This window comes from Bubalus kerabau, chromosome 1 (assembly GCF_029407905.1).
Source record: "Bubalus kerabau isolate K-KA32 ecotype Philippines breed swamp buffalo chromosome 1, PCC_UOA_SB_1v2, whole genome shotgun sequence".
Taxonomy (NCBI): domain Eukaryota; kingdom Metazoa; phylum Chordata; class Mammalia; order Artiodactyla; family Bovidae; genus Bubalus; species Bubalus kerabau.
In genome coordinates, this window is record NC_073624.1 from 133,518,166 (window position 1) to 133,530,570 (window position 12,405).

General features: G+C 41.1%; 1 protein-coding gene across 1 annotated transcript in view; it reads left to right on the forward strand.

Annotated features, from left to right (window-relative positions):
- Positions 1–12,405, forward strand: part of RYR2 (ryanodine receptor 2) — a 764,447-nt gene that overhangs the window by 499,378 nt on the left and 252,664 nt on the right. The window contains exons 38-40 of the mRNA XM_055589046.1: positions 2,579–2,805; positions 5,055–5,859; positions 9,220–9,420. Coding sequence (XP_055445021.1) covers positions 2,579–2,805; positions 5,055–5,859; positions 9,220–9,420 — 1,233 coding nt within the window. The remainder of the gene's footprint in view (positions 1–2,578; positions 2,806–5,054; positions 5,860–9,219; positions 9,421–12,405) is intronic.

Below are 12,405 nucleotides of genomic sequence, written 5' to 3' on the forward strand. Positions count from 1 at the left end.
GAGTTTGTTGATGAACTGGATTCAGAACTCAAGGCGAAATGAAGAATTATTTATTTATTTATTTATTTATTTTTTGTGGAGGGGGAGATGTTTCTTTTTTTTTAAATTATAGTTGATTTACAATGTTGTGTTAGTTTCAAGTGTATAGCATAGCCCAGTGATTCAGTATACATATGCATATTCTTTTTGAGATTCTTTTTCTTTATAGGTTATCATAAAATATTGGGTACAGTTCCCTTGCTATGCAGTACATCATTATTAGTTATTTATTTTACATATGGTATTGGGTATATGTTAATCCCAAAAGGATTAATTTAAATAATTTTAGTTGGGCCAGACAATGCATACTAATGCATAACAACAAGCAGAAGAGCCTGTTGAAATTTGGGAAAAGGAATTTAGTTGAAATTTGCAGTTGTACACATTGAGATGCTGGGCACAACTCACAGTGAAATTAATAGACAACTTTACCATGCTGGCTTGGTTACGTTGGACATGTTCCCTAAACCGTGTGAACTCAGTTTCTGCTTTTGTAAAATGAGATTCCAGCTGCCACAGACAAGTCAATATAATATGGACTAAAGGAATCTGCTTTGGTTAAGTAGGAGGGCTTCAGTGACCTTTCAAAAAATTTCAATAAAATGATGAAAGAAGCTATGTTATTCAGTTCAAAATTATTCAATGCATAGTATTCAAGTTTGAACGTGAAGGAAAGGCAGCAAGATTGGACAATTGAAAGAAAGTTAAAATTTGACAGAAAAGTGGTAGTTTCTCAGAACCCAGACTCTAATATTGGTTTATTTGACATTTTCCATTTTTCGTTATAAATATCACATTCTGGATGGATATGTCCAAAACTGGACTGTTGACCATCACTACCCGCCTCCTCCTGACCTGCCTAAGTCCTCCTGTTCTATCAGTTAATAACTCAGACCCCAAACCTTAGAGTCATCCTTGGCTTCCCTCCTTTGCATTCCGCATCCTAGTTCTATCCCCCAGCGAATCCTCCACCTGCTGACCATCAGTCCTGCCGGTCACCACGCTGTTTTCCATCAGCATCATTTCCCATCTGGATTTCTTCAGTAGCCTCTAATTCATCATCACCCATCTGTTTATCATAGAACCACCTGAGTGACTGTCATTATTTTAAAATGAAAATCGGATCATGTCACTTCACTGCTCAAGACCCTGTTTCCCTGAATAAAATTCAGAGGTCTCATGAAGGTTCACAAGTTCTAAACCACCTGACATCCTGTTGCCCTCTGACTTCATTTTCTCCTGATCTCTCCTCTTTTACTTCACCGCAGCCACACTGTCCTTTGACTCTTCCTCAGATTTGCCAGGCAGGCTCCCTCCTTGGGTCCTTTGCATTCACAGATTCCTTTGCACAGAAGTTTCTTTCTCTGCATATCCACATGGTTCTTCTTTGGATTTGTCTTTAAATGTCTTCTCAGTGACACGTATGCTGATAATTCTGTTTATTAGTGCTGTCCTGCATTCTGATTCTTTCATCCTCATTCTTTTTTCCCCTCCATGACTTTTGTTTCTAATAAAATATTCAATTGCTTATTTTGTTTGTTTTATAGCTCTAATAAAAATAGAAGCTGTATGAGGGTAGGAAGTTTGTTTTGTTCACTGATACATTCTCAGTGTCTGATACAAGTGCCTCGTTTCTCTTCCCCATTTGCAGAAGAGAACAGGAAAGTAGCTTGAGGATGAGGAAGTGTAAATAATGCAGTAGAGAAGGTTCTAGAGGAGAGGGAGAGACCAGAAGCAATGCAGAAAGATGAATTCATTGTTTTATTGGTCCAGAAGAGGCAGGCAGGGTGGTATCATGGTCAAAAATGAATGAATAAGCTTTGGCAAAGTAGAGACTTTTTTTTTTAATTTTATTTTATTTTTAAACTTTACAAAATTGTATTAGTTTTGCCAAATATCGAAATGAATCCGCCACAGGTATATGTGTGTTCCCCAGATTGAGACCAAAGTGCAGGAATTGGGATGGCTGAAGGTATGTATTGGAGGTGGAGGAAGGTGGAGAAAGAAGCTGTGTTGGTTCATACCTGGTTAATTCTCTTTTCTTATTTAGTAGTCATGTTTATCTGTTGAGCTGTCTCTGTTATATTTCTGGTTACTCAAACCTGGCAAACCTGATGATGAGTGAGGTAGTAAGTAATTTAAGGATGAATGAGGCAGGTGACAAAGGACAGACAAGAGGAGAGGAAGAAAGCCAAGTGAATGTGACCCATCTTTCAGGACCTTTGGATAAAAGCAGCTAAAGCCTTGCCAGGTGTCCTGGGGACCTTGCTTTGTAAAGATGTAGAACAGATACATGGTTATACTTGCTGCTCTTGCTTTCTCCATGTAGCACTTAGTATGGGGGAGAAAAGATCCTCAGATTTTCTCTGCTGGTCCTTTCAGGAACAACCCAACCCAATTTGTGAGTTTTTGTATTGACTCTGCTCAACACACAGTGTATCTTTCATTATCTCTTTCCTGCACAGAACTCTAGTCATCACTTTTTTGACCCCAAGGAGTGTGTTATCCATTCATTCTTTTTTGCTTTCCCATTTCCTAGAATGTGATGCCTCTCTCAGCGGGATTATTCAAGAGTGAGCACAAAAATCCTGTGCCACAGTGTCCCCCACGTCTCCATGTGCAATTTCTCTCACATGTCCTGTGGAGCAGAATGCCCAACCAGTTCTTGAAGGTAGACGTCTCTCGAATAAGTGAACGCCAGGGCTGGCTGGTGCAGTGCGTGGAGCCTCTGCAGTTCATGTCACTTCACATCCCAGAGGAGAACAGGTCAGACCCAAACATCCCTTACTGTCCAATGGGGACCTATCAAATTAGACCCTGGCCCAGGAGTTCAGGGGTACTGCTGGGGAAACAAAATGGGCTTTATAAAATGCTAATATCATGTGGCAAGGCAGACATTATTTTGCACTTTCCAAGTTTCAGTCTATATCTCAACTCCTTGCTTACTGAAAGAAAATGATTGTATTACTGCTAAAGGTGTGATTTAGTAGTCTGTGATTTCTTTCCTCATTCTTGTTTTGCTGATGAGAAAACAGCAAGTAAAAATTCAGACAGGTACAGCTACCATCTGAGTTAAGGCAGCAGAGTAAGAGAGTATCACAGAATTGCAAGATAGTAGAGAGGGAACCAGAGAAATAATTTCTAAGTGATTTCAGTAAGAACCTAGAGTGTAGGTACTCTGTGTTGCTACAATGAATGGATTTATATATTTTAATCATCAGCTAGGCTGAGGGGTGAGGCAACAGTCTTTTTGGGAGACTGAAGAGCCCAGATAAAATATGGGAATCCTCTACTACACTCAATCATACCTTTCCAAGAGCGAGGTGCTAGTAGCTGGGCCCAGCAGATGTGTGGTTTCCTGGAAGCCTAGGTGCTACACAGGTAGGTAATTACTCTATGAGTCAGAACGTGGGGTCTGGAATAAGTCAGTAGCATCACGTCACAGTGGCTTTTTACAGAATGCCTATGACCTGAAAAGGACACGTACAGTGGATAAGTATGGACAGGATGACAGGGCATCTAAAGATAGTGACAAAGCCTAATGATAAAGAATCACAGATAATTGCTCATTATCTGTTGTGTGCTAGGCTGGGTGCTGGGTGAATACTAATAAGCAAAGTATATAACAGCCCCTGTCCTAATGAGATTATATTACAGTCTCACCAAGGGCACCTTTGGAGATGAAAGAGTAGTTCCTTGATTATGAATGTATCAAATTTCTACCTTTAATGCTATAGTGTTGTCCGTGAAGAATATATGTAATTTAAATAGTTTTGAAAACTTAGTACCTCTAAAGAAATTATGTGCTTTTAAAATAGACTCTCTTCTAACCTGTGGCGGATTCATTTTTTATATTTGGCAAAACTAATACAATTATGTAAAGTTTAAAAATAAAATAAAATTAAAAAAAAATAAAATAAAAGGAATGACTTGACTTTAGGCATATTCTGACCATATGTTAAAAGTTTAATTGCGCTGAAAGGTGACGATGTATGGCAGGAGCAAAATGATCTGATGTAAACTCGAGATTCCCAATAGAAACTTTCCTAAGTGAAAATGTCTCTGATAGTGTTTGTTTCATGAGCAGCACATGCCTGGTGGAAATAGGGTGGCACTGTTTGGGTGGCATATGTTTGGGTCTGTGAAGGACTCATAAGTAGGCAATTATGTCAAATGAATTATCCCTCCGTTTCACCTACTAACTGGTGAAATTGACTGATTTGTGACTATTATTAGGCTAATAGCTGATCCTAAAGTCAGAGACAAGTCAGCCTAAGGCAGAGTTTTCTGGCTTCTTGAAGCTGGTTAGCCAAAGTGGAAAAGGAGATTCCGCATTTTCCAAAGAGTGTTTAAATTCTGAGAGGAGGGGAGTCCCCAGGCTCAACTTGAGACCCAGATATCTATTAATAAAAGTGATGCTCAGAATCTTGGGGTGATGGGCATGAAGAAAGCTCCAAGCACTATTTTCAACATAAATTGTATCTGGAAGAAAAATTTTTTAATATCTAGAATTGATTAAAAAAAAAACAACTGTGCTGTCATCAAACATAGCATAAAAAACTAATTTAAAAAATTACTGTAGGGACTTCTTTAGCGATCCAGTGAAGTGAAGGGGCCACTTCATGGGCGGCCAGTGAAGGGGTCACAGGTTATCTATCCATCCCTGGTCCAGGAGCTAAGATCCTGCATGCCAGATGGTGCAGCCTAAAAATAAATAAACAAAAATAAAACAACAACCAAAAAAAAAAAAAAGCCATAAAAAGGGGATGCAGAAAATACAAGTAGATGTTTTTTTTTTTAATTTTATTTTTAAACTTTACAAAATTGTATTAGTTTTGCCAAATATCAAAATGAATCCGCCACAGGTATACATGTGTTCCCCATCCTGAACAAACACTTACACATACTTATTTAAGTGTCTGTTTCTATAACTTGTGAAACCTAGGAGATAGGCAGTCTTCTCCTCTGATGGAGAACCATTTTCAATGTCCATGCTTAACTTCTCCCGTCTCCAGATCTGTGGACATACTGGAACTGACAGAGCAGGAGGAACTACTGAAATTCCACTATCACACTCTCCGGCTCTACTCGGCCGTCTGCGCGCTCGGGAACCACCGGGTGGCCCACGCCTTGTGCAGCCACGTGGACGAGCCGCAGCTGCTCTACGCCATCGAGAACAAGTACATGCCCGGCTTGCTGCGCGCCGGCTACTACGACCTGCTGATTGACATCCACCTCAGCTCCTACGCCACCGCCAGGCTCATGATGAACAACGAGTTCATCGTCCCCATGACCGAGGAGACGAAGAGCATCACCCTCTTCCCGGATGAGAAGAAAAAGCACGGGCTCCCAGGCATCGGCCTCAGCACCTCCCTCAGGCCGCGGATGCAGTTTTCCTCCCCGAGTTTTGTCAGCATTAATACCGAGGGTTACCAGTACAGCCCAGAGTTCCCGCTGGACATCCTGAAGGCCAAGACCATACAGATGCTGACAGAAGCCGTGAAAGAGGGCAGCCTTCACGCCCGAGACCCCGTTGGGGGCACCACTGAGTTCCTCTTCGTCCCTCTCATCAAGCTGTTCTATACCCTGCTCATCATGGGTGTCTTCCACAACGAGGACTTGAAACACGTCTTGCAGTTGATTGAGCCTAGTGTGTTCAAGGAAGCCGCCAGCCCGGAGGAGGAGAGCGAGGTGGCGGAGAAGGAACCCTTTGTGGAAGACTCCAAGCTGGAAGGAGCCGCTGAGGAAGAAAACAAAGGGGGTAAGAGGCCCAAGGAGGGCCTGCTCCAAATGAAACTGCCAGAGCCAGTAAAATTGCAGGTAAACAGAGAAAAAAGATCGCAGTGAATTCACAACCTATTAACATTGACCTTGGTCTCTTTCTTTCTGTGTGTGTGTGTGTGTGTGTATTTGTGTTCCTGGGTAATTTTATATTTCTTCATAAACGTAACCAGCTTCTTGTTGTACTTGGGAACACGCCCATCTAATTTTCTGGCATTTGGAATGAAATCCATTAATTTTCTAATCAGGTCAATTGACCATAGTTAGTAAAAGATACATTTCAAATTTTTATCAGGGCAAAATTTTCTTGGTCAAGTATGGGCCTGCCTGTCATACACATATGTGATATGGCATGTCACTGTTTCTCTGAGTGTGTGTATGTATATTTGTGTGTGTGTGTGTGCATGTGTGTGTCTGTCTGAAAGGAGCACAGGAGATGGGTTTTTGTCCTGCCAGTGTTACAGAGCCCCAGCTCATCTTCTTCCTATATGACATTCCAATACATTGGGAGTTGAGGTGTTGGAATGAGGAATAGTGACTGTATTCAGAAAGTTTGCAGGCTGAGAAGATGGGGCACTTGTTTCCCAAAGACCCATCTTGCCCCGGTTGGGATGCTAGTTTCTTTTTTAGAACAAATAAGAAGAGATGTGGAGGTTAAGTAAAAAAGGTGTTGAGTTATAGCAAGTATTTCCTGTTTCTGGCCACATTTGGGAGACATGTGGGTGTGTTAGTCACTCAGTCATGTCCAACTCTTTGCGACCCCATGGACTGTAGCCCGACAGGCTCCTCAGTCCATGGGATTTTCCAATAAGAAAACTGGAATGGGTTGCCTTTCCCTTCTCCAGGGGATCTTCCTGACCCAGGGGTAGAACCTGCATCTCCTGCATTGCAGACAGATTCTTTGCTGTCTGAGCCACCAGGGAAGCCCAGGATATGTCAATTTCTTCTTTCCTACAGCCATTCACAGATGGGCCTGGTCAGGATGTTTCCTGTGAGCATAAACAAAGATATTTTAGCTTAATGTTCAGGCATGGGAGGAAAGGCTGAAGATGGGCTATTATGTATACTGTAAGCCTGGTATCCCTAACCCGCTGTGAGAAACTGGGTCACACAGCTGGAGGTGAGAGGCCAGCAAGTGAGCATAGCTTCATCTGTATTTGCAGCTGCTCTGAATCACTCACTTGCATTACTGCCTGAGCTTTGCCTCTTGCCAGATCAGTGGTGACATTAGATTCTCACATGAGCTCTTGAATCATCCCAAAACCACCACCCCTACCCCTATCCATGGAAAAATTGTCTTCCACAAAACTGGTCCCTGGTGTCAAAATGGTTGGCACCTTTTACAATTAACTTGTAGCGAAAACAATGGAGTGTAAAGGTTAAAGAAATGGATCCAATATAGAGTCAGATTTGTTTTCCCTGTTACACGTCTCCTTCTTGTTCATTAGCAATTTCCTTGTGTTTCTCCTTGTTTCTGCAGGTTCACTGACATTCTGTGTCAGTGGTTCACTGACGTTCTGTTGGAATGCCTGAAACGCAAGACTTTCGTACCCCTTTCTACCCAACCTCCACCCTTCCAACCTTAGGATACTTGTTCACCAGTGGGTGTGTCTATTCTCAAATGGCAAGATTTTACTTCCTATCAATGTTTCTAAGGAAACAAAGATCTTACCTGCCTTTGTGCTCATCCAGGTGTCCGAGAGACTTGTTCCTAATGCTTCTTTGGCTCAGTTCAGATGCTTCCATTAATATCAGTTTGATGCTTACATCCTTGACTCCCTTTTCTGCTCTCCTTCTTCAGTCAGCATTGATTGACATCTTCCTCTGATCCAGGCACTGGGTGCTGGCTCAAGGAAGATCACTGTCCCTGGGGGAAATACATATTTATGTATTTCTGTTAGAATATCTTATAATTAATCACATTAAATGCTTGGAAGGAAAAGAATGGATTTCTAGAAGGATGAAAATTTCAACTCGAATACTGTGAGAAAGGTGAGAGAAGCCCTTTCTGAGGCCTTTTAAGCTGAGGTCAGGTTGATGAGCAGAAGTTCAACACTTGTGACGAAGGAGGGGAAGAGTGCTTGTCATACAGGCTCTGAGGTGAGAAGAGACCAGTGTGGCTGCAGCTTGATGAGCTGAGGAGGGAGGGTGAGATAGGCGGAAGGCAGTTGATACAGAGTCTAGCTCTTTGCTAAAGCTAGCCATATGGTAATTCAACTTAATACCTGTTCAGATGTGTTTGTAGATTGTTTCTCTATTTTTTTTCTTTGTCATGTTTATGTGTGGGTTTGGGAGGTTCTTTTTTAAGCTTTACTTACTTTCAATTGAATGTGATCTGATATCAATATCATTCTCTGACAATAAAACAAATTTACTAATAAAAAAAAATAAATTTTGAATTTTATTCTAAGTTCAATTAAAACCATTGAAGAATTTTAGCAGGATGAGTCTATTCTAAAAAATCTCAACATAGCTACTGTGAGGAAGATAGATAAGGGGAGTAAGGGAGGGTGGTCCAGAGCCCACCTAGTCGGGAGGCTGACATGCAGGGTCAAGGCTGAGAAGACAGTGTTTCCACTGGAGTGGGACAAAGCAGATGGAGAGTGGGGCTTAGACCCTAGGGCTAGCTTACAGGTAGCATTGACAGAAATGGCTATATTTAGGATGGTGGAATACGAGGATTTAAAGTCCTCTAACACTGCTTTGCATTTATATCACAGTTGGTATAAAGTGTATTTAAATATTTCCCAAAACTTGGGCCGAACATTCTCTGGAAGGCATGTTTCTATGATGCACTATATCAGTTAAAAATCCTCTTGGCTTCTGGTAAGAAAATACCCAACTGACTATTTAATGAATAAGCAATGAACCACTTAGTTAACGTACATGCAGAGTCTGGAGGTAGACAGTTCTAGAATGAATGTAGTAGTTTAATGGTGTCATCAGGAACCCAGACTGTAATATCTTTCTGTGATCTGCAGTTTATGGTTTTTATCCTAAAGTGTGTTACCTCCTTCTTCCATCAGTGATCGTGCCATTAGCCAGTTTTTGAAAATAGGATATTCTAGTCTTTTGTTAATGGTGAAAAAGCTTTCCCAGAAGACCCCTTGCAAACTTTTCCTTATCTACCTCATTTGCTATAGCCCCTCTAGCTGCAGAGGAGGATGGCCAGTGAGTGTTCATCAAAGGGACATCAAAGGGTATTTGCCATTTGAGCTTAGACAAATTGTATTTCATCCCCTGGACTGAGCACACTGCTGTCTACATAAAATCAGGATTCTGTTAATAAAGGAGACGAGTTGACAACTAAGTGTGTCTGTCACAAATTTTGATTTGATACATATTAACTATTGAAAAATTCAGAAAGTAAACTTGGTGTCTTTTTAATCATCTCTTTAGATGTGCCTGCTACTTCAATACCTCTGTGACTGCCAGGTCCGGCACCGGATAGAAGCCATTGTGGCCTTTTCAGATGACTTTGTAGCCAAGCTCCAAGACAATCAACGATTCCGATATAACGAAGTTATGCAAGCCTTAAACATGTCGGCTGCACTCACAGCCAGGAAAACAAAGGAATTCAGATCCCCGCCTCAAGAACAGGTATAAGAAAGAACAGAAAAGTCTTCCTTCCTTACTTTGGGTTTTAGTTCATTCATATTTGACACCTTGCAGAATTTTACCAGAAGTTGCAAGTGTATTTTTTTTTTCCTGTTTTTCTTTATACTGGCTAAGTTCATTGTGTCAGTATTCATAGGTCTCACCAATAGTATCTACTTGGTTAGTTTAAACAAATGAGAGACTTATTAAAAGGTATTAAGCATATTATGGACCCTTGGAGGAAGCCAGTGTGCCAGATTCTGAAGTTCTTCAAATAGGAAAAGTATCCAAGCACAGGGTGGGGGTCTTCATTGGCTGGCACAGCAGCACCCCAGCTAATAGGAACCCTTGACAGGTTCTAAGACTTAATACTCTTTATTTTCTGTCTCCTAGAAGAACCCCATGTCACTGCCACCAGTCTTGCAGGAATATTGGTCACCTCTTTGTGGGTCTTCCTCTGGTTGCTCACCTTCAAACCCAGGTCTCCCTAGGGTGCAGCCAAGTCAGAAGCCTGTGCCTAAATCCAAGAATGAGCTATTCTAGGGCTGTGAGCTTTCTGGCATCTGCCTCAGGATGGGTCTCTGACTGTGACAAATTACCAAAATGTATTGAGTTGGTCAAAATGTTTATTTGGGTTTTTCCATAGGATGATACATAAAAACCCAAATGAACTTTATGGCTCAGCCAGTAGCTATGATGGTCAAAAGGTATAACTTATACAGATCTCATCTTCAATATCTTACCTTGCTCTTTCCCTCTGTATCCAAGATAGCTCTGAATGGAGGTACTTAGGGAGTAATTGTAGAATTTATCTTTTTCTCACCAGAATGTAAAATCTTTGAGGGAAGGGACATGGAATTTTGTTTATTGCTGTAAATAACATTTATTGAGCAGAGAACAAATCCAGCTTCTCCCAGAGTAACTCCATTTGTTAAAATACTATTGGGAAACTTCTGCTTCTGAAAAGATGGAATACCTCTGCCTATTCTTCCTTCTAAGTACAACTATAACCCTGGACATTACACAAAAGAAAACATAAGAAGACTATGAAAGACAGAAGAAAGACTGGCTATGGAATTTGGGAGCTGAGGAATGACATGGTGGTGAGTGCCCTGGGTAATTATTATTATTTTATTTGCCTCATCTATCACAAACTTGGAGCTAAAGAAGCCAACAACTCAGAAACACCAAGAAAAGCCTCAACAAGTACCTTCTCTGTCTAGCCAAAGAAGCAGAAAAACTGTTTTTCTGGCAAGAGAGAAAACTTTTAGGTAATGACCATGCTACTGCAGCCGACCACCACAGTAATCTTGTGCCACACCCCCAACCCAAACCAGCAGACACTGAGTGGACAGCTTAGACTTCTGCTCGCACCAGGTTGTACACAGGTGCTCCGGCTGAGGCCCTGAGCAGCTGAGACTTTATCCTGGTTGAGTGGTAATGAGGCATATCCCTTCCAAAGTGTCAGTAAGGCCACAGAAGGAGGCGTATCAAGGCGCTGTTACCCTTTCCAGCCAGGGTTGTGTGAATTCAGGTCCGTTGTTCCCAGCCTCACCCAGCAGAAATGAGGTCTCCTCTCTCCTTCAGGGAGGTCAAGTGGAGAAATGGACTTGTATGCCACCTAGCAGTAATGGTATCAGAAGAAGTCGTAAGTTTAAATAAGAAACAAAGTCTCCTGGTTTAGTTGCCAAGTCGTGTCCAACTCTTGTGATCCCATGTACTGTAGCCTGCTAGGCTCCTCTGTCCATGGGATTCTCAGACAAGAATACTGGAGTGGGTTGCCATTTCCCTCTCCAGAGTCTCATAGTGTACTACCAGGAATGTTCAGATTTCAATTAAAAACCACTCATCACACCAAGATCCAGCAAACACTTGAATGAAAAGTGGCAATCAATAGCTACCAACTCTATGATGACAAAAATAAAAAAGTTTCAGCAAAAAAACAATAGAAGCTACAAAGAAGAACCAAATGGAAATTCTACAACTGAAAAATACAATGTCCGAATTAAAAATCATCAATAGATGGATTTAACGGCACAGTGGAGGGGAAAAAGAAAAGAAAAAATTTTGAACTGAGAGAGAATAGATGTTATTTAGCCCCCCACATAGAAAATAATAGTGAAAAAATAGAGCCTGGGGCACCAGTGCAAATATAGCAAAAAGTCTAACATTTATGGCATTAGATCTCCAGAGGGATAGGAGCAAGTGAAATGAAAACATTTTTGAAAAAATAACGGTTGAAAAGATTTCAAATTTGGCAAAAGGTATAGAGATTCCAAAGAAACTGAGTAAATTCCAAATGGGATACACCCCAAGTCTAAGCCAAAGCATATTGTAGTGAGACTTCTGAACATGAAAGAGAAAAATCTTGATAGCACTGAGAAACAAATGACATTTGAAAGAGAAAAACAACTCAAGTGACAACGAATTTCTCATCAGAAAATACAGAGGACAGAAGGAAGTGGCACAGCATGTTTCATATGCTGAAAGAAAAGACCTGTCAACCATAATTCTATATGCAATGAAAATATCCTTCAGCATTGAGGGAAAATCAAGATTTTCTCAAATGAAGGAAAACTACCAGAATTGGATTATCCTAAAAGAATGCCTAAAGGAAGTTCTGTAAACAGAAAGGAAATGATAAAAGAAGAAAATTTGAAAAATCTGGAAAGAAGAAATAAACAACATACAGTGAAGGAAAGTTACAAGGCTCAAAATAGCCTGGAGTTAAAATTCCTCTCTGGGCCCTCTCTACCATTCTATGCAAAACAAAGAACTCTCTCACCAGAAGGAAAAAATGGACATTAGGGTTGATTAAGCCTAGCTCCCAGCTGGTCCCGGCTTCTGGCTGATCTCCAGAATTCCTTGCCCCAGCCGTTTAAGAGATGACTACTCTGAACAACCTTGGAGAAGAATGGGCCCCCTTAAGACAGTAGATTTCCACATATATGCCTACATATACTTATTCTTTTCTTGGGTTTGTGCAGC